The 26,413-nt window shown below is 48.7% G+C and overlaps 1 protein-coding gene across 1 annotated transcript in view; it reads left to right on the top strand.

Annotated features, from left to right (window-relative positions):
- Window positions 1-937: 937 nt before the first annotated feature.
- Window positions 938-26,413, top strand: part of PSAT1 (phosphoserine aminotransferase 1) — a 32,892-nt gene continuing 7,416 nt past the window's right edge. The window contains exons 1-7 of the mRNA XM_014835893.3: window positions 938-1,478; window positions 5,548-5,608; window positions 6,805-6,874; window positions 9,480-9,685; window positions 10,546-10,718; window positions 13,196-13,365; window positions 20,469-20,597. Coding sequence (XP_014691379.2) covers window positions 1,305-1,478; window positions 5,548-5,608; window positions 6,805-6,874; window positions 9,480-9,685; window positions 10,546-10,718; window positions 13,196-13,365; window positions 20,469-20,597 — 983 coding nt within the window. The 5' untranslated portion in view covers window positions 938-1,304. The remainder of the gene's footprint in view (window positions 1,479-5,547; window positions 5,609-6,804; window positions 6,875-9,479; window positions 9,686-10,545; window positions 10,719-13,195; window positions 13,366-20,468; window positions 20,598-26,413) is intronic.

Here is a 26,413-nt window from a genome sequence, read left to right as displayed (position 1 = left end):
AGTTTTGCAATTTTCTAAATGAACGTGCAGAGGAAGGCAGTGACCTTGCTCACTTCAGCTTTTTCTGGGAACTTTGCCCTCCAACTCCCAAACCCAAAGCAGTACTCTGCTCCCAGCTCCGTCCCGCCCACACACTCACCAGAAAAAGCAAACAAAAGCCCAAACCCCGCCAGTTTACAAGCCTTTTCAAGCCGGGATAGTTGACACTGTGGCTAGTGTTCCAGAAAGCCCAGGATAGGCATTGTGTGTATTCCTGGTGCATCAATTTTGCTCAAAGATTTGAGAAAATATTTTTATATTAAAAGAAACTAGGTTAAATTATGGAGTAGAAACGCAAAATTCACATTTACAAAAAATGATGAAATTCCAGACTTCAAAGAAACTTCTTTCTCGCAGGGAAGGGGGCCTCCCTGTTCCAGAACCCCATGTGGGTCTCCAACGGAATTCTTTTGAGACCGGCACTTGGGCGGAAAAGTTTGAGAGGCGCTGGCCCTGCGCCCGGCCTGGCTCTGGGCCTACCCTCGGGCTGGGGCTGCGGCTTCCCAGGGTATCGCGTCCCAGTTAATATCTCCGCGTTGCTAAACTCACAGCTTGTCAGCGCACGCGCAACCTGAGAGCTGGGACCAAGTTCCAGCTGGCTCTTTTCACAAGAGGAAATTGAGAATCAGTAACTTTAAAGGACTCGCCTGGGGGGCATCCCGGCTCCCTCGGCCAAGTGCTCCTCCCAGCGTCATTTGGCCGCCCACATCCTTTAATCCCGCAGGATCTCTTGGCTCCGGTGCACGTGCAAAAAACCTCATCCCCCACCTACCCACCCGGGGTCCATTCTCCACTCTGCAGCTCCATCCTTGGGAGCCTGGCCTCTCCAATGTAGTATCTGGCGGCGGTGCTTAGAAAAGCTTGATAAATTAACGACTGTTGGTTCAGAGCCCAGCCCAGCGGCGGGTGGAGGAGAGGTGGCTGGCTGGGGGGGCGGGGGGTGTTTGCTCCGACTCTCTCGGGGCAGCCTAGAGAGAGGGGCTGGGGTCACGGTTGGAGGTCTGGAACCGGCCTCATCCAGGGCGCCGAAGCACGAACGCAGGGGCAGCCCCTTCCCGCCGCCCACGATGCCCGGACGGGCGCGCAGGCGAGCCCGCTGGCTGGTGCAATCTCCCGCGTGCCTTGCGCTGATCGAAGAGGGGGTTGAAACAGTAAACGCGAGGAGGAGCAACTGATCCCGGGCCCCGGCTAGTAAACACGACCAATGGGGATGCGCGCCCTGTCGCGCGAACCAATCAGCGCCAGGCCGGCGACAGCTCGGGCCAATGGGGACTCCGGCTAGGTGCTGGCAGAAGGCAGAGGGTCGGCGGCGGCCGCAGACTCGCACTGATCTTGCGATCAGTCCTCTCCCGCTGTGTTGTGTCCCGCGCCGCTGCACCATGGACGCCCCGACACAGGTGGTCAACTTCGGGCCGGGGCCCGCCAAGCTGCCTCGCTCGGTGAGTGCCCGCGAGCGCGCGCCGGGAGTGCGGTCCGGGCAGGAGCATGCGCGCGGGTGGCCGTGCATCCCGGAGCTGGGCGCTCGGATCCCCCCCTCCCCGCCCGGAGTCCCCCGCCCGCTTTGCACCAGCGTGCATGGCCGGTTCAGGAGCACTCGCAGGTGGGCTTCTGGAAGAATGCGCTTCGGGAAGGAAGTGCGGCGAGGCATGCTTGTGCAGCTGCGCCTGGCGCGGACTGCCCGTGCGAGGCATGCACGACTCGGCCCTCCGGGGCGGCGCACCTGCAGATTCCTCTGCCCGGCCGCGGCGGGGGCGCGGCGGGAAGGAACCGGCTCCTCTCTGCGTTGGCTTCGCCCGGCAGTGCTGCGTGGATGCATGAATGGACATTGTGAATGAATGGTGAATGAGGATTGCGTTCCTGGAGGGGACTGCAAACTGGAGGCCAGCGCATGGCCCCCGGTAAACAGTGTTTGGCGTAGCCAGTACTCGGGAACCTTGGTTTTAAGTAATGTAAACTTGAAAACCTCAGTCCAGTCTTTCCCTCCTAGGCCCAAACAGAACCCACCCTACCCTAAAGCCTTTTTCTCCGCTCCGTTTCACGCGTAGATTTGTTTTAAACCCGCTTGTCCTCTAAAGGCATTCGAATATTCAAATTCTGGTAGGCTTTGGGCTGCTAGCCCAGTTCGCTTCTCTTTGTTCTAGAGCAAATCGAATGATTGAATTCTCCCCCGGGCCTCAACCAGACCTTTTCAAGTGCAAGAGGAACTCTCTCCCAGCCGTTGCAGCCCCTAGCCACGTTCCAGCTCCTCCTCCTCCACCCATCCCCCCCCCCCCCCCCCCCCCCCCGCGCCCATTCCCCTTGCCCAAGCTGTGAAGCAGGCAAAGTCTCTGATGAGGTGCCTTGAATGCGCTGACGTTAGCTGCAGCCGCTGCTGGTGTATTTTTATGTTTCTAACCAGGGTGACTCTGATGTATGTTGTAGTAACATGGGGCATAGCCAAGTCCTTTATAATTCTCTATTGTTGCACAGAGTAGAAATCTCCCCGGGACAGAGCCTTCTCTGTGCTGTGGTAAGAACAGAGAATCTTAGAATTTTAAAAGGGAAAGCACATCTTGCTTATAGGGGCGGCGCTCACAAGAGCTGAAAGAACAGGGCAGACTTTTTTCTTAGTTTAGGCCAGATTTCCTGCTAGAGTTGTGCAAACCGCCTCACGATTTCTCCCCTCCGTGCTTTGGATTCCTGTGTAATTAGTTATGCATTTATTGTAAAGCCGGTTGTCTTGAGTAACACAATTATTTATCAGTTATTTTCCTGAGCGGGTTTATCGCCTCACAGGCGCTCTCTAACCTGGGGGGCTGATGTTGCTTTTTTATGTCTTCGTGATGCAGGTGCATTCTCAGGATTAGAGAAGCTTTTCAAACTTTTTTTGACTGTAACCACCATGAAAAATATATTTTACAAAATGCCCAAGTACATGCATATGATTATAATTAAAACAAAAGCCTTAGGAAATATTTAGGCTAATTTCCTACCACATACACACTTTATGTTCTGTTCCACTCTAGTCTTTTCTATTTCCTTGGAAAAATTGGTTGTGACCTACGAAAGCAATTGCATTATGCAGTTTGAAAGAAATAAAACTCCACTGGATTAGAGGGGTGTGCTTTTTGAGTAGAAGTCTTTAAAACTCTTTGTGATGATTTTGGTTATAAACTTTTATAGATGTCTATTTAGGCGGTACTGTCTATAAGGGGAATACAGTCTTAAACAGAAGTTCAAAGATGATTCTTTCACGGTCTGATGTTTCTGTTTACTAAAGGAAAGTGTTCACTAAAGTCTCTGTGATCAGTCAGTGGTAATAAGACTGTTTGCAAAACAATGGCAAATTCTTGAACCCCCTTATCAGGGGATTTTTTTTGTCTGATTCTTTATTGTTCAAAAGTTGTCTTTTCAGCCAAGGCTCCATCCAGTTAAGATTATGTTTTAAGATGTCCTTTTTAGCCTGTTTGTTTTAAGGAAACCATCTCTAGTGGCAGGATGCTTCTAGGCAGGGCTTATCTCACCTATTTTGTGTACATTTTTAGAGCTTTTCTTTCACTTTGCTTGGTGGCAGTTCTCACATATACAAAGGTCAAGAGGGGATAATGCAAGGAAATCCAAGGACCCGTTTCTGAGATGTCACAGCTATGGATATTTTGCCAGTTTTGTTTCAGGACCCCCTCCCCGACACTGTCATTCTGCCTCCTGCTTCTGGGTCATTTTAAAGCCAATCCCAGATATCAGGTCATTTCACACAAACACTTCAGTGTGTCTCTGATAGGGCTTTCTATCTTTTCTCCTTAACAAAAATAAAGGATAGATGTGTTTCTTTTTAGTTTGTAGTTATTTGCATTTTGCTTGCCTTTGGGAAAAAAACAGTGGGGCTTCTCCTAAGCCAGCAGCCCTTTGCAAGGGGAGGATGAGCCTTGCTTCCCCTCCCCCTCCCCCTTCCCTCCCCTCCCCCTCCCCCTTCCCTCCCCTCTCCTTCCTTCTCCTCCCCCTCCCCTCCCCTCCCCTCCCCTCCCCTCCCCTCCCCTCCCCTCCCCTTCTCCTCCCCTCTCCTCCCTCTCCCGCCCCCACCTCTCCCCGCCCCCTCCCCCTCCCTCTCCCTTCCTGTCCTCCTCCTCTCCCCTCCCCTCCCCTCCTCTCCCCTTCCTTTCCCTCCCCCTCCTTCCTTCCCCTCCCCTCCCTTCTCTTCCCCCTCTCCTCCCCTCCCCTCTCTTTCCCTCCCCTCCCCTTCTCTTCCCCTCTCCTCCCCCACCCCTCCCCTCTCCTTCTCCCCATTATCTGGCACTGTGGGATTGACCCTAAACTGGGTCCCCCTTTCGCAGTTGCCCCTGTAAGACAGAGCGTGATTTGGGACTGCAGTGATTTTCCAGGACGGGTCAAGGGGCTGGCCAAGGACATACATACAGTTAAGTCGCTGACTCTCAGAGCCTCAGCTGGGACTCCTCATCTGCAAACTGGGAATCAGAATACCATTCTAATGGCTCAGTGGGTGGGACCAAAGATCAATACATCAGTACCCCTGACCAATCTTTTTTTTTTTTTTTTTTTAAGCATTGGCACCTGGGCTAACAACTGTTGCCAATCTTTTTTTTTTTTTCTGCTTTATTTCCCACCCCCTGCCCCCCTACACAGTTGTATATTTTAATTGCAGGTCCTTCTAGTTGTGGGATGCGGGACACCGCCTCAACGTGGCTTGACTAGTGGTGCCATGTCCGCGCGGATCCTGGGCCGCGCAGCGGAGCGCGCCAACGCGAACTGAACCACTCTTAACCACTGGCCACGGAGCCGGCCCCCTGCCTGGACCAATCTTTATTCACAGCGGGTGCTTCCTTCCTGCCCCACCAGCCTGTCCCAGTAGAGCAAGTTAGGCCAAAAGGATGGGAAATTGAGTTATCTGTTTAATTGGCGCCTAATTTTATTTTTCGTTGTTCCCTGAACCCAGAACTTGATGAATTTTGTACTTTTGCTTTAAGAGAGTGGCAAATGAGATTGTGGAGGGGACGTTTTCTAGGGAATCTGGTTTTTTCCAGAGCTGTTATCCTGACAGTTAAGAGTTGTCATCAGAAGAATTGTATAGTTGGTCATTTTAAAAAAAATCGAAGTGAATTTTTTTTAAAGGTTGACACCTGAGCTAACATCGGTTGGCAATCTTTTTGTCTTTTTGTTTTTTTCCTTCTCCCCAAAGCACCCCAGTCCGTAGTTGTATACTCTAGTAGTAGGGCCTTCTGGTTGTGCTAAGTGAACTTTTATGTCAAGTAAATTCATGCCTTTGGAAAAACCGTATCCTGGCATCAACCTATTACATAATTTCACACGCAACTTGTGTGTAAGTTGCATCAGCAGCCCTGTGGGAACGGTGGGAGGAAGGGACTTGGCCGGGACAGAAGCTTCTGGACCTCACAGGCCTTGTGGGTGGGCTGTGGACCCCCTTCCTGGCCCTTCCACCTCCCCAGCTTTGTACGTCCAGAGGAAGAGCTGTGTCCAGCATATTCAAATCATCTTTTCTCTTTTTTTTTCTAGGTATTGTTAGAGATACAAAAAGAATTGTTAGACTACAAAGGAGTTGGGATTAGTGTTCTTGGTAAGATTTGCTTTTGGATTCTGTGAATGTCCAGGTTTCAAAGGGAACTAGTTGAAATGCATCGAGCCTAGAATTTCTGCTGGGTCTTCCTAGAGGCCTTTGTTGATGTGTTTTCAAATTTTGATAACTTTGGTTGCCTGTTTGATAGAAGTAATTTTGAAAGCAACATAAATCCTGGTAAGAGGTTCATACATCTCAGCTCATTGTTTCATAATTGGTGTTTGTTCCTCATATGATCTGAGACTAGATGCTGCACATTTGCATAATTGTGCCCCACACAGTTATAATATTGTTTCATGTCCATGTTATGATTTTTACTATACTTAAAAAGATGAATTTGTTAAAAATTTTAAAGTACACCAACCCTTTATGAAGACCTTGCACATTAATAATTTCATTAAGTTTCTTTCCCCTGTGCTATTGGGGAAGAGGACCATTGAGTTCTAAAATTTATGGGTTTTTTGGTGAGGAAGATTGGCCTTGAGCTAACATCTATTACCAATCTTCCTCTTTTTGCTTGAGGAAGATTGTTGCTGAGCCAACATCTGTGCCAAGCCTCCTCTGTTTTGTATGTGGGATGCCAACATGGCATGGCCTGATGAGCAGTGTGTAGGTCCGTGCCTGGGATCTGAACCTGCAAACCCCGGGCTGCTAAAGCAGAGTGCGTGAACTCAACCAGTGCACCACCAGGCTGGCCCTGAAAATTTACTTTTTTATATTTAATTTTCTTTTTCATTTGTGGTCATTCCAAAGGCTGCATAGTATTAAGAGACTGCAAAGTTAACTGTGTGCTCATTGCTATTAAATATTGTTCCTTTGGGTTTGGCACACGTACTTAGGTTTCTGTGAAATGAAGGCACAGTATGGAATTTTGTGCTGTTGTCCTAATGGACAGCCTTTGCACACAGGCTCATTTGTGAGAAAGAAGTGAGAAATCATAGAAGCCTAAGGATGAATTAGCAAATGGCTCGTTGGATGCATGTACCACTTGAAAAGTCATTCTGCTGTGAATATAAGGCTATGGTGTTTGTAGTTTAAAAATCAATTTGAATATTCCCCTAAACTCAGTGAGCCTTGGCGCACAATTTGAATGCAAAATAACTGAAATTTTTCTTTATTATTTTACTCACAGATTTTGTGGTAACTTCTGTTTGTTTGGTTTTGAACTGGAACTCTTGTTATCTTTCCTTCCACAGAAATGAGCCACAGATCGTCAGATTTCGCTAAGATTGTTAACAACACAGAGAATCTTGTGCGGGAATTGTTGTAAGTTTAAAATTTTAAAGACCTAATTGCGTTCCTCTTGTTTGATAATCTATACACCTGGGCGTCTGTTACATTATTTGCTATACTCTGCTGTATGTTCAGAATATTCCATAATAAAAATAATCTTAGTAAGATTCTCCCAAATTCGCTAATTTAGTCCGTAATGCTTTTTACTTGTTCCCCATCCTGTGTTTGTCTGTTTTATTTTTGTTTTTATTTTATGTGGTGTTTCCTAAGATTTTTCAGCACTGTGGGAGTTGAACTGGCTTAAAACAGATTTAAATGACAAAGAAGTGGTCCTCTTTGTCAGCATAATTAACTGTCATCTAGGGCCACTGGTTCTTAAAGCATGGGCCTCACACCACCTGTCAGGATCAACTGGTTTTGGGGAAGTATTAAAAATTCAAGGCCTGGGCCCCCCCAGATCTGCTGAATTAGAACCTATTTAGGAACTTCATTTTTCACAGGCTCTTTGGGAAGTTCTAAGAGTTCCGAACTCCAGGAACTGCTGCTCAAATGAACTTGAACTCTCCTGGGTTATCTCCACTGCTTTTCTTACCCAGAGGAAACCTATTTTTAACTAGATTGCCGTTAAAGGAGAGAGTGTATATATTATATAAATATGTTCACATAAACATGAATATGGTGACCTGGCAAACAAAACACTTTTTTTTCTGCTCACAAAACTATTGCACGTTTATGGTAGAAAGTTTAGAAAAAAACTGAAACTCACAAATTAAACTGGAATTATCTGTAACCCCATCAGTCGGGTAATCGGTGGCAACGTTTTAGTGTCCATTGTTGCATCATTAACAAAATTGGAATCATACGGATTGTTTCATAACTTTCCTTTTAAATTGCCTTGATAAAGTGCTTCCAAGGGGTCAGACTTGGTGACGTTTCGGTGAGGAGCACAAGAAGCTCATTGCAATGTGAGTGTGCAGAACTGGTCATCATCTGCTTGGCCTCATAGGCCGGGTCTGCCTGCTGGGTCCCCTGTCACGTTCATAGAACAATCCTGTCCTTGAGGGGGATATTTAGAACATTGGCCTAGGAGATGTGGCATTTGACCGACCTGGCTGTGAGCCTCTTTGGACCGGACTACCAGTCCAATTTATGGGCCGCTCCCTTGGTTGCCTAATGAAGTTCCTACCTTGTACCCCTGTACCCAGCCTCTCTTTGGCATCCTTCCATCCAATTCTTGGCCTTGTGAACTGCCCTGCATCTGAATAACATAAACCAGGAACCCTACCTCAGGCTTCCAGCTGCTGTGAACCTCATGGTTCCAGCCTCCTAAGGCCTGTATGGGTGCTTTGCTGTCCTCCTGAGCACGGGTGTAGGCAGGCACGGGTCAGAACCAGACATTGCATACCACCCATTCCCCAAGATGCTCTCACGATGCTCCACCGTCTGGTACTTTACTCATGCCTCTGCTGGAGCTTTGTCCGCCCGCCGTATACCCTCTGTATGCCTCTTCCCAAAGTCTGACCTTACTCAAAGGCAGGGTCCAGTCTCCATGGCCTGCCCGCTCTGGTGCTGACCTTATCCTACTGCCTGGAGCCATCCATCATCTTTGTGAGTTTTTTTTTTTTTTTTTTTAGGGAAGAGTAGCCCTGAGCTAACATCAGCCGCCAATCCTCCTCCTTTTGCTTGAGGAAGACTGGCCCTGAGCTCACATCCGTGCCCATCTTCCTCTATTTTGTATGTGGGACGCCTACCACAGCATGGCTTGCCAAGCGGTGCCATGTCCCCACCTGGGATCTGAACTGGCGAACCCTGGGCCGCTGCGCAAGTGGAACGTGCGCACTTAACCACTGTGCCACTGGGCCGGCTCCCCTCCATCATCTTAATTTTCCATGCTGGTGTCAAAAAGTTTTGCTCTTAATCCCGATGTATGTAGGGTATGTGATTATGTGCTTAAGCCTAAACCTTTATCAGAGATCCTTTTCCAGTGTGTAATTGGTTCATGGCATGGACCAGCACATACATCCTTTTAGGACTTTTGATTGCAAGTGATAGAAGCCCAACTCCTGGCTTAGCCATAAAAAGAGAGTGTATTACCTCACATAACAGAAGAGTGCAGAAGTGGTTTAGGAGCTCCGATGATGTCGAGAAAGCCCTTTTCTCCATCTCCTGGCTCTGCTTTTTCATATGTTAACTTCACCAGGTGGCCATCAGCGGTTGCAGGATTAGCTCCTACAAATTCATACTTTCCCTCAATAGAAACAGCTCCTGTTTCCCAAAAGTTGGATCAAAGATCTCAGAACCCAGCCCCGTTGGCCAGCTTGGGTCATGTGCTCATCCCCTGGAGCTGGGGTTGCCACTGGTGAACCTGAGAGTGGCAGGGGGATGATTCCCCAAAGGAACAGCAGGGTGTTCGTAGCTTCAGCGCAAACGGTAACCATCGGCTTCCACCAGGGGCCAAGAAATAGTTGTCCAAGGAGTGCATGGATAATTGGCTGGATTGGGAAGACAAGGTGGCAGTGGGACTTTACCATATTTCTTGTAGTATATCCACTCAAGGTAAAGCACTGATAGAGCATCACTCATTCTCGGGCTTTGGCCACGTGAATCTGCATTTACTGTCACCTGTGCTTCTGCCCAGAGCCGTTCCAGACAACTACAAGGTGATTTTTGTGCAAGGAGGTGGGTCCGGCCAGTTCAGTGCCGTCCCCTTAAACCTGATTGGCCTGAAAGCAGGAAGGTGTGCCGACTATGTGGTGACAGGAGCTTGGTCAGCTAAGGCTGCAGAAGAAGCCAAGAAGTTTGGGACTGTGACTATCGTCCACCCTAAACTTGGGAGTTATACGAGTAAGTGCGGGGAGCTGAGCTGGACAGGGAAATCCTGACTGGGCTGGAGGGAGGGGGAGTGGTCCCTCAGGTAACAGGTTTCCCTGCCCAGGGTAACCTGCACTTGTTAATTCTTTCCTTGTCAGTAGTTAGTTTGATACCGTTTAGACTGGATGGCTGTATCAGTTAAGAGTACTAGCTGGTTGCTGCAGAAAGAGTATTCATAAGCTTACTTAGCTGAAAAGCCCAGGGGTCTGTTTGGCTTTAGGTATGGCTGGATCAAGGGCCCCAACAATGTCTGCAGGTCCTGGTGTCTCCCTGTCTCCTCCATGGTGGCTCCACAGTCAGGACAGCTGTCTCCTCTTTTTTGGAAGATGGCTGCAGCCGCTCCTGACCTTATAGTCACCCAAGTTTCAATGCCTTTGCTCAAGCGTTCCCAGTGACAGTCTCATGTCTCATGTGTCCCATTCCAAATCAGTCGTGTGTGGCTGTGCCTGAGTCGCATTCTACCTTTGGGGCTGTGGGTAGAATTGGCTCCATTGTACTATACAGGCTGAGAGTGGCAGGGGGTGGGCTGGAGCCCCAAGAGGAGACTCTGGGACCATCAGTGGACATAGGATGACGAGGAAAAGCTCCAAATATCCACCACGCCATTCTTAAAAGATTATTTGCACCCGATAACAGTTAAGAGGGTAGGCTTGACCATCCTTTTAGGATGCTGGTGGTGATTACAATGCAAGGTGGATAGGATGCTTTCGTTTGTGGATGCTGCAGCAACAGTCTTTCACTGCTGGGGGAGGGGTCCTTGCTGGTCAACTCACATCTCTATAAGGAGAGAGGGGGAGAAAAGTGCAGAGTCTCCAACTTGTCTTCTGTGATAGAAATTCCGGATCCCAGCACCTGGAACCTCAGCCCGGACGCCTCCTATGTGTATTACTGCGCCAATGAGACCGTGCACGGAGTGGAGTTTGACTTTATACCTGATGTCAAGGGGGCGGTGCTGGTTTGCGACATGTCCTCGAACTTCCTATCCAAGCCAGTGGATGTTTCCAAGGTGGAGTGTAAAAGAGGCTGGGGTGGGGGGGTGGCAATTCTTCAAGGGCATTTTCATATATACTAGAACTGGGAAGGGCATGGGAGTCTTGGGCCAGCAGAGACCCCGAAGCCAGGGCAGCTCTCAGTGAGCAGGCTGAGTGTTGCTTGTTTATTATGGGTTGTTAGAATGGTTAAGTCTTGCTTTCCCAGCCCTGTCTCAATGATTGCCTCACAGAGTCACACTGGGGTCCTTGGGGAATTTATCTGCCTTTGAGAGTGGCACTTAGAAAACTTTTTTGGTCACTACATTGGGAGTAGCTTGCTGTCTTCAAAGGAAGATGCAGAATATCCAGGCTCAGGGCGCCTATGAAGGATCCCCACCTTGCCTGGTACCCACCTAACTCCAAGAACATTGACAGGACAGTAGGCTTTACGAGTAGCACCAAGGTGGGCATGGGAGCAGTGCACCCAGGTGCATGCAGCGATAGGGTGTTGTAAGGGCTGTAAAGAATTTAAAACAAACTGACTACGTGGTACTCTGCCTCTTGAAAAAGATTGTGCTAAAATATACTTAACATAGAATTTACCATTTTAATGTTTGTTTTTTTTTGAGGAAGATTAGCTCTGAGCTACCATCTGCTGCCAATCTTCCTCTTTTTGCTGAGGAAGACTGGCCCTGAGCTAACATCCATGCCCATCTTCCTCTACTTTATATGTGGGATGTCTGCCACTGCATGGCTTGATAAGTGGTGTGTAGGTCCACACCCAGGATCCGAACTGGCGATCCCAGGCCACCGAAGCAGAATGTGTGAACTTAACCACTGTGCCACCAGGCCAGCCCCACCATTTTTTAACTATTTTTAAGCATACAGTTCAGTGGCATTAAGTACATTTACATTGTTGTGCAATCATTGCCACCATCCCTCCCCAGAACTTTTTATCTTTCTGAACGGAAACTGGCTAATAAGTAATAACTCCCTCCAGGCCCTGGCAACCACCAATCTTTCTGTCTCTGAATTCTTCCACTCTTGGTACCTCCTATAGGTGGAATCATGCAATATTTGCCCTTTCGTGTCTAGCGTATTTCACTTAGCAGAATGTCCTCAAGGTTCATCAATGTGGTAGCATGTGTCAGAATTTCCTTCCTTTTTAAGGCTGAGTGATATTCCATTTTGTGGATATACCGCATTTTGTTGATAGCCTGCTTTTTATTATCAGTCATCATGCACTGGCAATTCTAAACAATGTCACCTATAAAATGCTCCTCCCTGCTGGGCCAGGCTGTCCCTGCTCCTTCCACTTGGGATATCACTTGATTTCCCGAAGGGTTTCATGGGGAGACATTGGAGAGATTCTGTGCCTTACATGACAAAATTTCCTGAAGTACCTTTAAACATGTTTTCTAAAATTTCTTCTCTCTCAGGCAGCTCGCCTCATTATTTCTGAGCATCTTCCAATTGTCCCTTTATACATATATAAATGGATTAAAACTTCTGTTTCTTTTGGTTACCAAGGACAGTTTGTAGGCTGGTTTTGTTTTTCCTAATGTAACAAAATGTATACTTCCTCTTGATAGCCATTTTTTTTCATTGCACAGAATAGCATAGGGAACCTAAATATTGGCAGAAATTTGGTTATAACTGCTATGTCCCTTTACTCTAGGAAAGGGGGAAGGGAAACCTTGAACTGTAGATGAAAGTTATTCTGCATGTTAAAGAGGAAGATAGAATTTGAGTTGTGCAGTTTTTCAAAAAATTTTTATTGGGGTGATAATAGTTTATAACATTGTGAAATTTCAGTTGTACATTATTTGTCAATCATCATATAAATGCACCCCTTCACCCCTTGTGCCCACCCCCCAGCTCCTTTCCTGCCCAGCAACCACTGAACTGTTCTCTTTGTGTGTTTGTTTATCTTCCACGTGTGAGTGAAATCATACAGTTTGTCTTTCTCTGTTTGGCTTATTTCACTTAACATAATGCCCTCAAGAGCCATCCATGTTGTTGCAAATGGGATGATTTTGTCCTTTTTTATGGCTGAGTAGTATTCCACTGTGTGTGTGTGTGTGTGTGTGTGTGTGTGTGTGTGTGTGTGTGTGTGTATACACACACACACATATGATCTTTATCCAATCATCTGTAGAAGGGCACTTGGGTTGCTTCCACGTCTGGGCTATCGTGAATAGTGAGCAGCCCGTTTTAGGGACTGGCTTGCTTATACAGAGGAGGTGTGCTGAGTGCGTGTGATTATGTGTAAGATCTTCACAGCCTTGGGCTTGGCTCAGCCCTCGTCGGGAGAAGGACCAGCGACATGTCATCTGCAGGCTATGGGTTTGCTGTCGGGCTGGAGATGCCTTTAGAGAACCGTGTGCACTCTCAGCAGGAATAGAAGAGTCTCTTTCTCGTAAAAGTTGCGCTTTGGAAAGAAGTTGGGAGGTCGGAATACGTTTATGAGACATGCCCCCGTGCTTCTAAACCCGCCCGTCTCCTCTTCCAGTTCGGCGTGATTTTCGCGGGCGCGCAGAAGAACGTGGGCTCCGCCGGGGTCACGGTGGTGATCGTGCGCGAGGACCTGCTGGGCTTCGCCCTCAGAGAGTGCCCCTCGATCCTCGACTACAAAGTGCAGGCCGGGAACAACTCGCTCTACAACACGCCTTCGTGCTTCAGGTACCTGCGGGCTGCGGCCTCTGGGCCCGTTGAGGGGGTCCCACTGTTCCATCGAGGTGGGGGGGACCTTTTAAAGGAGAGCCGATGGCCGTGCACCGGGGCCCTCATAGCCCAGGTCCCTGTGAGGACTCGCTGCCCCGCTCGCCTCTCCCTCGTCCCCCTCTGAGCACTGATGAGTTTTTCTTGTCCTTTCATTTTTGGGGCATTTTTATGCGATCTCGGTAGCCTCGGTGGTTCCCCGTTAACCCGGCAGCCCTCCGCAGAGGAGTCCAGCCTGCGTGTCGCACCCCCAGCGCAGCTGGCAGAAGGCCTTTCAGTGGCTGCGCCTCCCCGGCTGTCTTTTCCTTCCCCGCTGGGCCTGCACGAAGCTGGTCGCCTGGCAGCGAGCAGAGGGGCTTGGGCCAAACACCTGCTGGTTTTCTGATTTCTCACCTGGTCTGCGGGGCTCCTGTTAGCTTGGCTCCTCGTTGGCTGAATGAGAAAAGGGCATTGCAGCACTTTAGGGGAGAGAAGGCTGTCTCCCCATGATCCTCTCACTCCCACACTCAGGTATTTTGTGAACATCTTTGTGACTCAGGATTTAGCAGTTGCCTGGCAGAGTTTACTACTTACCAGCTGTGTGACTTTGGGCAAGTCGGTTAACCTATCTGTGCATCCAGGTATACTAATAATACCCTCCTCATTGGGTTGCTGGGAGGATTAAATGAGTTGAGAGGTGTATATAAAATACACGTAGTGAGCGCCTGGCACTTGGTGATCTATAAATGTGAACCGCTGTATTATTATTGTGGTTTCTGTTGTTGTTAGCTTCCAGAGGCTTAGCAGGGGAGGGAAGAGCCAGAGTTTATGGCTTTGTCTTTCGAGGGTGCTGTGATTTAAATAGTGACGTGTTATGTGTGTGACTCTTGGTCTCCCGAGCCCCCTCGGAGGTGGATACTTTTATTCTTCCCACTTTGCAAGTGAAGACGCTGAGGCCATGCTGCTAGAAGAGGCACAGCTGCGATTCGAACCCAGGCAGCCTGGCTCCAGAGCCTGCAGACGTGCCCCCTGCCCCTTGGTGCTCCTCACAAGCAGACTTACGGTGTGGATTTGTTTGTGTTTGAAGGATTCCATCTGAGGAGAAGAGGTGGCTTTGGAGTCCAGCTCTTCCCCTCGACTGGATTCTTCCGTGATGGGTGGAAGTTCTCTTAGAAGAGCGTGAAAAGGAGGCGGCTCGGGCTGGGGCAGGCAGCGGGTCCATCGGAGGTCCCCCCGCCAGGTGCTGCCTGTAGGAAATTTCTTCCTCGTGACTTACCGTAGGAAAGAAAGGAGTTTATTCCAAAGTTAGAATTCTGATGGAAATTTCTGCTGGTTTTCTGCACGCTCACATGAGGCAGCTCCGCATTTTGTGTCTCCAGCTTTCCTCCAGGAATGGGGTGTTCTGGTGCTTCCTCTCTTGGTCACGTGGGAACCCCACTCCCTTTCTCCCAGAATGCCTGTTAAGGCTGGGTGGGGTTGAGTCTCTCTCACCCTTCTTACCTCTTGGTTGGCGGGGGGGTGGGTAGTGGGAAAACAGTGATTGCTGGCCAAGTGGGGAGTGAGAACTGGGCGTGCTGAGGGCTGAAGACACTGTTGGGAGCCCTCAAGGACAGGGCTCCTGGAGGAGGGGCTTTGGTCCCAGGCTGCACAGAGGCGGGGGATGGGCTCCTTACATTAGTAGCTGGGCCCGGGGCCTGGCTCATGGTCAGGTGAGCCTTTCAGGGCAAGGCAAAGGCGGCCACTGGCTTTGGGAAGGTGGCAGGAGGCAGGCAGAGCACTTGCCCTGAAATGGCGCCTGAAGGCTGATCAGAGCACGGCCTGGAGGAGCAGGGAGCTGACACACCCTCTGGCACCTTCTCCAAGAGGTAATGTGATGCAAATTTTAAGAAAATGTAATGAATACATTAATATGCTATTTGTTAATGTTAGGGTGAAAAATAGTGGAAACCGTGAGAAAGCTGGTCAATCTGGTGGAAGATGAAAGGGTCTGGAGCAGACCTGGACACGCAGAGAGAAAGTCCTCCTGGGATAGCGGCTTTCTTAGAGGACGGCTTCTCTACCTGCCCCTGTGCAGGCCTTGACCTGGCCTTGACTAGTCGGGTCAGCTGGTCACCTGGCCGGCTGGGGGAGGCTGCAGGGTGGGAGAAGGGCAGGAACTCCCTCCCCAGAGCTTTCCTGCCCTAGGAGGGGACTGAGCTAGAGACAAGGGCAGAAAAGGGGCGAAGTGTCTTCCCCAGACACATCAGAGTAGTGACCATGAGACCCTCTCAGGGCAGGACTGTTAATAATATTTGATTAGAGTCGTGTAAATGTGGAAGGCGAGAGACTGGGTTAAATGTATTCTGAGCCAAGACACCCCCTGGAAGTTGCTTGGCTTTCTTTTATCCCAAAAGAAGAGAAGAGGAAAAAAGTCTAATTCTGTTTAATTGTGCAGTTACCCTAAATCTAAGACTTGAAAAACTTAGAGGTCATTTGCGGTACTTAAACATTCAAGATTAGAAAATTGTAGCTCGCCCAGTGAGAGCCAGCTCCAAATGGAGTTGGGAAGATTTGTCCCTCCCATCCTTGTACGAGGCTGATAAAGCCCCCAGAACACGTTGGAACTTTGTATCACATAGGAACCTTGGAAAGGACCCAAGTTTGAAAAGAAGCCTTTTTTTCTGTTTTAAAATCAGAGCCAAATGACCATCGGCCCTGGGCACTTGGTTTGAATTGTGCTGGATACTGGCCTTCAGAGTTGCCTGTAGCCCTGAGCGGTGAATTGGGGTGGAATAAAGGGCCTCGTGGTCAGGCTGTTTAACCCTTTAGGAGAAGACAGTAAGCCCAGCTAGTGGGTAAGCAAAAAGCCGCCCAAACTTTCCTTCTAGCCCCATGACACAGTTCTTACTTACCATGACCAACTGAACCCTAAGTAATAATTTGTTTTATCTGTAGTATGAGGTAAAGTAACTAATAAGAAAGAAAATAACCCCACTACCCTAGCCACCTTTCTTACCAGAAAACCCCCGGGGGGCTTAGCCTCACCCATCGTCAACTCTAGAAACTTCTGCTGAGGTAGAGTCTTCAGCCAGGGTGAGTTTTCTGGGCACTTTATGGTGTGTTGTCTAGGCCCTAGTGCACAGAGTACTCTATGGCTTTAAAAGATTTATAAAAGGATCCTGTGCTTTTAGCCAGCCCAGGGGTCTCGTGGTTAAGATTCGGCTCTCTCACCGCCGTGGCCTGGGTTCGTTTCCTGGTCAGGCAACCACACCACCCGTCTGTGGGTTGTCACACTGTGGCAGCTGCGTGTTGCTGTGATGCTGAAAGCTGTGCCGCTGGGATTTCAAATCCCAGCAGAGTCACCCATCGTGGACAGGGATCAGCGGAGCTTCCAGACCAAGACAGACTAGGAAGAAGGACCTGGCCACCCACTTAGGAAGAAATTGTCCGTGAAAAGCCTATGAAGAGGGGAGCATTGTCTGATAGAGTAACGGAGGGTGAGAGGATGGTGCAGAAGGACCGGGCAGGGTTCTGCTCTGCTGTGCACAGGGGCGCTAGGGGTCGGAGTTGACTAACAACAAAACAGGTGCTCTTAGTAAAGATTTCTGAAGCGAGCAGAGCCTGCCAGGTAACCACTGTTAATTGCTTACTGTGTATCCTAACAGACCCTTAAGCGGGCATATGCAGATCTACAGAACCATGTATTTTAATTGTGTGCTTGGAACTTTACCATACAGACTATTCTGTGAATTCCTTTTTTTCCGTCCAACAATATACTGTGAATGCCGTTATCTTAGCTCAAATGCTTGCCTTTTTTTCCTTTGAATTGCTGTATGATATTCATAGAATGGCTGTGCTGTGGTTTATTGAGTCATTTAACAGGCAGGCTCAGATGGTAAACTTGTGCTGTGTGTTTGGAGGTGGCATTTCAGAAGTAAAGGCATAAATCGGTTACAAGTATTATACTGGTAGAGGGGAGAATTGAGACCCAGTTGCAAAGCTGCTTGACCATTTTAGGGCCCTTAGATTTTGAAAATTTTGCATTGTATGGGAGTGAAGCCTGATTTAATAATGAATGGAAAGCCACAGGAGAATCACAGGGGCTAGACATCCTTCCACTCCAGGGATGTCTTCTGGTCTCCAGGACAGCCATCTGCCTCTTGCTGAGGCTTCATACACCTAGCCTGAGGGGGCTGGCTCTGGGCAACGTGTAAATGGCTGGGCTTTCTGCTGACTGCCTGCTCAGATTGCATTAAAATTTCTCAGAGGGCATGGGCAGTGGGTCTGAGCATGACAGTGTTGGTGCCGAGGTCTGTCTAGGACTGTGGACCTGGCCTGGGCCCTTGCTACAGCTTGGGAACTCTGAGATAACAGAGTTGCAGGTAAAAGCAAAGCTTGGCCTCTGAAAAGTACTGTCAGTAGATGGGCTTGAGGGTGGCGCTGCTTGGATCGTGTGGCAGGGTGTGTTTCTGTGGTTCGTGGGGGAGTGAGCAGTTCTGGGTTAGATGGGAATTCTAGAGCATCTTATGGAACAGAGGGGCGGATGGACAGCATCTTATCTGGAACACACACATGTCCACATGCACATGTGTGCTGTGATGCCCCTGTAGCAGCTGGACTTGGCGGCTGTGTCTGTGACGCTTGGTGCCAGCCTGGCTGCCCCACTAGCAGGTGAGATAGTGGTTGAGGGTCCTGGATCCCCTAGTAAACCAGAGGCCTTTGTTACTAGTGAAAAGAACTTGGGCTTTGGAGTCAAACTGACTGGGGTTGGAATCCTGGCTTTATCAACCACCCGCTGGGTGACTTTCGCCAAGTTAAGCACTCTGAGTGTGTTTCCTCATCTGTAAAATAGGATAATGGTGGCTCTGACCTCAGGATTATTGTGATAAATAAAAGAGAGAGCAACTAGCAGGCAGGATGCCTCGCCCGCCATAGACCTCAGCAGTATTCATTCCCTTCTCTTATTTCTTTCTCCTTGTCCCTTTGATTTCTCAGTCTTTATCTAGAGAGCTACAGCTAAGGCTGTAAATCACTCAGGGGCCGTTTTCTGCTCTGCCCTCCCTTCCCTTTCTATTTGCTGCTTTTTCTCTGCTCCCAGGGCTGTTGGGAAGCTGGGCTGGGGAAGCTTCCAGAGAAGGTTTCGCATGCTTCTGGGTGCTGGCTGTTGTCTGCCCAGTGCCCGCTGGGTGGGCAGCCTGGCCTTGGTTTGTGCTGCCTTCTGGGGGTGAAAGCGCCTGGGTCCTCCACCCACCCGGCTTAGACAGTGAGTGAGCCAGGCAGTGTCTTGGGCTTCCCAGGGGCAAGCCTCTTGCTATTAGAGCCTTTTACCCAGAGTAGCTTTCAGCAGATCCCCGGGGAAACCATCCCACGGGCTTTGACATCCTGTGGTTTTGGCTTAGTTTTGAGCACTTAATAGTAAAGGGTTTGTTTGGCCACAGAGACAGTGGGACAGAGGAGGGCCTGACAAGTAGGCTTTTCTACGTTCTTCCCTGTCTACCACCGAGCTCATGTCATGCTAAGGTGACAGCTGGCTTCCTGAGACAAGTTTTCTATCTGAATTCTTTTAGGTAGTCAAGGGGGAGGAAACAAGAAAAACTTGGTCTTTTGTTTCTTAAAAATAGTCAGCTTAAAAAAAATAACCAGGGGGCCAGCCCGGTGGCGCAGCGGTTAAGTGTGCATGTTTCGCTTCTCGGCGGCTCGGGGTTTGCCGGCTCGGATCCCGGGTGTGGACATGGCACTGCTTGGCTAAAGCCATGCTGTGGCAGGCGTCCCACATATAAAGTAGAGGAAGATGGGCACGGTTGTTAGCTCAGGGCCAGTCTTCTCTTCCTCAGCAAAAAGAGGAAGATTGGCAGCAGTTAGCTCAGGGCTAATCTTCTTAAAAAAAAAAAATCAGCTTATTAAGTGCTAATGAAGCGCTTAATGGTGAAGTGCTTTATTAGTAAAGCACTAAATAGTGAGTAGTGGCACTAACTGCCACTAGTGTGGCCCACCTGCCACATGCCAGGCCCGGGGCCAAGCACTTCCCCCAGCCCATCTCCTGTCGTCACCACAGGAGCCCTGAGGTCTCACAGGTGACACATTGAAATATGGGCTAGAAAAGGACGGTCCCAAGCTGCAGGAAGGACCGAGGAGCAGCAGGGCCTCTTAGAACCTGGGACACACCTTGGTTCTCTCTGTTGGAGTGCTGGCTTCGGTTTTTCAGATGTTCCTTAGGGCCCTTAGCTCATAGCCCACAGTTTCACCAACACACCATTCTGCCCCTTTCTCCTAACTCCCGATTCAGAAAATCCCCTGGAGGGCTCTGATGCTCCAGTTAGCTCCCGTACCCCACTCTGAGACCAGGGAGCAGGGGACCCTACTGCATCTGCCTGTTGGGTGGGAGGGTGGGGTTGGGAAGAGCATGGGTTGGAGGCCTCCCTGGTTCCGGATAGGAAGGCCAAGGTTTGGATTCCTGAGGTGACTAATCCTGGGTGATCTGTTAGTAAGAGGCAGCAGTGGGACTAGAGTCCGGACTACTATGTCATACTGCCTCCTGCCAGGGGGAGAGCCCTGTGTCAGGGCTGTGGGCTGGAAAAGGTGAACACTGTGTGCTTCCAGCTTTTCCAGACTGTGGAAGCCGAAACACGGGCACATAGAAATAGAAAATAGAGGTGTGAATGGAAAAAACTGTATGTGAAGCATGAGCAGAGGGCTCTGGGAGTTCAGCAAGTGAAGGGTTAACTGGGTGGGGTGGGGGTGGGGAGCCGGGGTCTGAAGATGCTCGTAGGGGGATAAAATGTCAGCAGGCTGAGATAGGCAAGTGTGGTCCAGGTGCTGCGAGGAGTTCGCATTAGGACTTGGGCTGGACAGATTGGACCGATGTGATGTCCAATGAGGAGTCTAATGAAACTTTGCTTCTGAATGGCCCTCAGGGGCCTAGAATTGAGTTGATGCTAGTTCTTGCTTCATGACATGCTCCCTCCTTGGTCTATACTTGTCTGCTTTCATCTTGTCTTATCGATGTCTTTAAGTCTGTTTTAGTACAACTTAAACATGTTTGGTTGAATGTCTTTCCACTGGTGCAAAGCTGAACTGAAAGGTTTCTTTTTCAATCTTTGTTTTAGCATCTACGTCATGGGCTTGGTCCTGGAGTGGATTAAGAACAACGGTGGTGCAGCAGCCATGGAGAAGCTTAGCTCCATCAAATCTCAGATGATTTACGATATTATTGATAATTCTCAAGGCTTCTATGTGTAAGTCGGTGGATTTTATCTCACTTTTACCTCTTGTGGATTTAAAAATGTGCATGCCATGTAGCTTTGACCAGTAGATGCCTTCGCCTTTCTCTGAGACACTGAAGTGCTGGTGAGCTGGGTGGGCATGAGCTGGGCCCAGGAACGGGGGGCAGGTGAGCTCTTCCCTCTGCATCCCTGTCCAGGAACCCCAGGCTTTGGCACCTGCCTCCCAGTGGGTGTCTTTCTCACACCCAAGACAAAGATATCGCCTGGGGGAAGAGTCTCATTTCACCCCCTGAGTGGACCCCTTCTCCCACTGCCTGTGTCCTCTGTATGTCCCTGGGAACAAAGCATGCAGACTTGCTGGAAGCTCTCCACTTTACCTAGAGACTCTGCTGGAGCCCCTTGGTGTAACCACTCGCTCCTGGCCCCTCCTCTGGGTTATTTACCCTTTTAGGAAAGTTCACTGCTTCCCTTATTACAGGAGGAATGCTCCCATCCCAGGCCTGCAGTCTGTGAATGGAATTGCCTGTGCTTATGAGTTGACTGCTAGTTAAACATTTTTGTGACCACTTGATTCATGAATGTGTGTTGACCACTGGACCGGCACCATGGCCTTGTGTTAGTCTCCTAGGGCTTCTGGAACAAACTATAGTCATGTGCTGCATGATAATGTTTTGGTTAACGACGGACCACATAGTAGTCCCATTAGATTAGTACCATATAGCCTGGGTGTGTCGTGGGGCTGTGCCATCTAGGTTTGTGTAAGCACTATAGGGGAGGAAGAAATTTTCTTCTACTTTTCTAGGTTCTTCTGGCTGATCTAAGAATTAAGTTGACATGAGACAGATTAACAGGAGAAAAACAAAAGTTTAATAACATGTATACATGGGAGAAACCCAGGAAAACTGAATAACTCGCCAAAATGGCCGAAGCCCTCACCTTAAGTACCATCCTTGGCTAAAGACAAAAGAAGATGTTGGAAGTGTAGCGAGTCAGGGACTTCAAAGGGAAGGAAGACAATTCACAGGCAGGTGACAAGGAGCAACAGTTTGGAAAACAGGTGTTTGGCCACACAGAAACGGAAGAACACAGAGGGGAGCCCAACAAACAGGCTTTTCTAGGTTCCTCCCTGTCTGCCACCTCGTTCATGTGATGCTAAGGTGACAGCTCGCTTCCTGAGACAGGTTATCTGAATTCTTTTAGGCAGTGAAGGGGGACATAACAGGAAAAACTTTAAGTCCTTTGTTTCTTAAAAATAATCAGCCTGAAATAATCCTCGTGTTAAGGAGACACAGTTTGGGGTGGCAAGTTTTGTTCCCCATCAGTACACTCTGAGGTTCACACAATGATGAAGTCGCCTAACGATGCATTTCTCAGACCGCATCCCCGTCTTTAAGCAACGCATGACTGTACTAGAAACTGGGTGGCTTTCAAGGTGTCAGCAAGGCTCTGCTCCCTCCAGAGACTCTGGGGAAGAATCCATTTGCGTCTCTTCAGCTTCTGGTGGCTCCCGGTGTCCTTGGCTTGTGGCTGCGTCACCCCTTTCTCTGCCTCTGCCTTCACGTGGGCTTCTCCTTTCTTGTGTGTCTACTTTTCTGCCTCTTAGAAGGAGGGGTCATTGGATTTAGGGCCTGCCCACGTAACCCAGGATGATCTCTCTCATCCAGAGAGCCTTAACATAACCGCACCAGCAAAGACCCTTTTCCCAAATAGGTCACATTCACAGAGTCTGGGGTTAGGACATGGATATACCTTTCTGGGGGCCACCATTCAACCCTCTACGACAGACCTCAGCAAAATGCCAGATGTGAAGCACCTAGTACACTGCCCGGCATACGAGGAGCTTAACAGATGACTTCTTCGTGTGCTTTTGCCCTTTGAGGTGGAGACAGGCGTATAAGGACCAGACTTTATACTTTGTGTGTGATGTTTGTACACGTATTTATATGCACATAATAAATACTTATACTGATTTATCAGGCCTGGATCCCCTTCTTTTTTTTAAGATTGGCACTTGAGCTAACTGTTGCCAATCTTGTTTTTTTTTTCTGCTTTTTCTCCCCAAATCCCCCCAGTCCATAGTTGTATATTCTAGTTGTAGGTCCTTCTAGTTGTGCTGTGTGGGACGCCACCTCAGCATGGCCTGATGAGTGATGCCATGTCTGCGCCCAGGATCCAAACTGGTGAAACCCTGGGCGACCAAAGCAGAGCGCGTGAACTTAATCACTCGGCCACGGGGCTGGCCCCTGGATCCCCTTCTTAATGGCCATTACTCTTTGGGGTTCAGTCTGTTATAACAAAATTATCTGGCTGACAGTAACACGGGGATTTGCACTCTCAGAATTTAGTGGGCCACACAGGACAGACAAAACGATGCCTCAATCCTAACTTGTAATACATCTCCATTACCATTATGAGTGGGGGTGGGATGTACTTTTTGGACAGCGAGGATAAAGCAGCATGCTGCCGCCACCTCTGCCCTTAAATTGCTGGTTGCCTGCACAATCCTGTGAATTGTTGGTGTGCAGTGACCCTCCAGCTACAAGCCCTGGGGAAGTCTGGCTTGGCTGGATGCCTTGGCCTTTGCGCTCCTCTGCCCTGTGCCCTCTGGGGGAAGGGGTGCACACTCTGCATTTCTGCTCGCTCTCTGGTTCTGGGCAACAGAGGCAAGTGCCAGCTGGGGGCTTGGTCCTGGGGAATCTTCTACCCTAGACCTTGATGCGTGAGTGGGCAGGCCAGGGTGCCCCACCAGCACTTACTGGAGCCATTTTAACATGCATGATTAGTAGATGGTCCAAGGAGTTCAGAGCCAAGGACTAAATAATGAGGCATGGCCTCAGAGCGGGAAGTTACTGTTTTGGCTGGAGGGGAAAGGAGGGGTTTTGGATGAGCTAGAGCCTTGGGCGTGAGTAGAATTAGGCAGAAAAGAGTGCAGAAGTATTTTTAGGAATTTGTAGGAACGCAGGGAATGGCCCCTGCAAAGGCATTGAGGGAGGAAAGTACAGTGTCTTTAGGGGATGGCTTGTGCTGGGATTGGAAAGAAAGTGTGGAAAGGTCCGAGGACATGTTTAATATGCTTGTTCATCTATCCATTCATCTATCTATCTACCCACTCATCCATTCATGTATCCATCCTTCCTTCCATCCCTCCATCCACCCACTCATTCATCCATCTATCCACCCATCTGTCCATCCATCCATCTATCTCCCCATCCAGTCACTCATCTCTCCATCTATCCACCACCCATCTACCTACCTACCCACCCATCCGTCTCCCCATCCAGTCACCCATCCCTCTCTCCATCCATCCACCCATTCATCTACCCATCTACTCATCTACCCACCCATCCATCCATCCCCCCATCCAGTCACCCCACCCCTTCCATCCACCCACCCATCCACCCACTCACCCATCCATCCATCCATTAATTCATTCATGTATTCGTTCATCTATCCATCCATACTCCCGTTCCCCAACCACTCACCTATCTATCCACTCACCCAACCACCCAACTACCTACCCATCCACCCACCCACCCGTCTGTCCATCCATCAAATGACTCCTGGGCTAGCCTTGTTCTAGGCTCTGGGGATACCCAGAAGAATGTCGTCTTTCCTGACTCCCAAAGAGTGCTCAGAACCTGCCTGTGAGTGAAAGCACTTGGCTGCTATTATGGAGGAGAGACCAATTTTTCTATTAGCTTTTGGCTAATATGTTTCTCAGGAGGTGTATAGGTACAAAATGGGAGAACAGAAAAATTGGTGATGCCTCTGGAAAAAATACAGAGAATTAGAAACAAAATAAAGCATAGAAGGAACACTGGGAATCCCCTGAATTTTTTTTCCCCTGAGGTCCTTTAATTCCAAGCACCCAACCTGGCGTTTCCCAGAAGGCAGCCTCCCGAAGCCAGGGTGGCAGGTGGGTTGTCTCCTGGGGAATCTGATTTCCTTCCACCCCGAGCTCCTCACTTAGGAACAGTCTTGACCCAGAACCTGCATCCTCTTCAGAATAAACCTCTTTCTGAGAACTTCCATCCACCCCCTGGGCCGCCTGCCCAGAAAATGCCATCCTGGCTCGTGACATTCCTGTGGGACCTTGTTGCTGGAGTCAAGAGCAGACTTTTGTCCCTCTCTCCTTGGTGTTTGCATTTGGACGCTCATGAGCTGTTTCTGTACTCACTTGGGTTTTCAGGAAATTTTTTACTTTTCTTTCAAACTATGGAAATATGTCCCCAAAAGACGAGGTGAGCAATTTTAAAAAGGAATTCTGAGTAACCTACAATTAGAATTTGCCACTTTTCCCCACCTTTGCTCCTCATTGTTGACCCCCCTTGGTGCCCCCTTGACATGTAATGCAGCACATTTACTGAACACGGTGCTGGACAGTTTTCTGGGCCTTGCGCCAGCCCTGCCATTGAGCCTGGCGGGGAACTCAGAGACGCAATAAGACAGCCGTTGAAGTCCCCACAATCTTCTGTAGCCTGACCACCCAGACGGTGCTGGTGACTTCGAGTTAAGCCCATGTGGAAGGTGTAGCATTTTGGCCTCAGGAGTCCTGCTTTGCCACTTACTAGCAGTGGCCTTGGGCAAATGGCCTAACTGCTCTAGACTCAGTTTCCTCATCTGTACAATGGACAGAATAATAGTACATACTTCTTATGACTGTCATGAGAATTAGAGGAAAGTGCACGGAATAAAGTATTCTGATATAGGGGTTAAGAACGTGGGATCTTGCACTGGTTAATTTCTATAAAGCACTAGAAACAGTACTTGGCACATAGGGAGCATTCCTTAAGAGTGAGCTCTTAATATTATTATTTGTGGTTATTGTGGAAAGCATTTAGGCTGTTCCTGATACACAGTGCTTAATATATATTGGATGTTAATTTTAATATTTTAAAGATGTCCAAGTGATGAGTCCGTGTCCAGGTCTGAGGTCACCGTCCTCACCACCTGCATGTGGGGACCAGGCCTTAGAAAAGAGGGAAGCATGCGATGGGTTTAGTGACAAGCCGAAAACAAATGAAGCAGACAGAGCCCTCGGTGTTTGATGGACATTAATACATTTTGAGGTCATCACCACCCTGTGAAGTGACATTAAGCCTATTTACAGCAGCACCAACAGGTTAAGGCAGCAGCTGGGGAGTGGGATCAGACAGGATATGAATGTGTCGGGGTCATGGGGGCTGGTTCCGGGGCTTTGACTACTACACTAGGGAAGTGACAAAAATAACAAAATGCAGGTGATGTGACTTTCTATTCAGAATGCAGGAATCAACGGAAAACTTTAGAAATGATCAAGTTCAGAATTGTAATGAGTTATGTCTAAACATATACAAGTCAATTACTTTCCCATACTCCAGAAATAACGTAACAAGGAAAAATATCCTATTTGCATTAGTTACGAAAATTATAAAATATCTAGGGGTAAATACAAATGTTCATTTTCGGAAGTTAATACAAAAGGATAGCTGAAAATTAAAAAAAATAGTGTTAACATACAACCTGCTCGGACACTGTAAAGCCACAAGCATAGCCATGGCAGTAGATCAGTGGAATGACAGAAAAGTCCTGAAACTGGTCCGTGTGCACTTGAGAACTGCATTTAAATTAGATGAAAAAGCGTGTTTGTAACTGATGTTTGAAGCATTGATAATCCTTCTAAACAAAAGTTAGAGTGAGATATTTGCATCACACCACGTCAAATTCTAATCAGTTGAAAAGATGCAAATGCATATAAATGCAAAAAACAAATATAAACATAGTCTAAGAAAATGGAGGAATTTCTGCGTGAGTAAGGAGTGCAGAAGGCCTTCCTAAATAGGCCATAA

Source organism: Equus asinus, chromosome 23 (assembly GCF_041296235.1).
Source record: "Equus asinus isolate D_3611 breed Donkey chromosome 23, EquAss-T2T_v2, whole genome shotgun sequence".
NCBI classification, from domain to species: Eukaryota; Metazoa; Chordata; class Mammalia; order Perissodactyla; family Equidae; genus Equus; species Equus asinus.
Note: the sequence above shows the minus strand (reverse complement) of the source record. Positions and strands in the feature narration are given on the sequence as shown.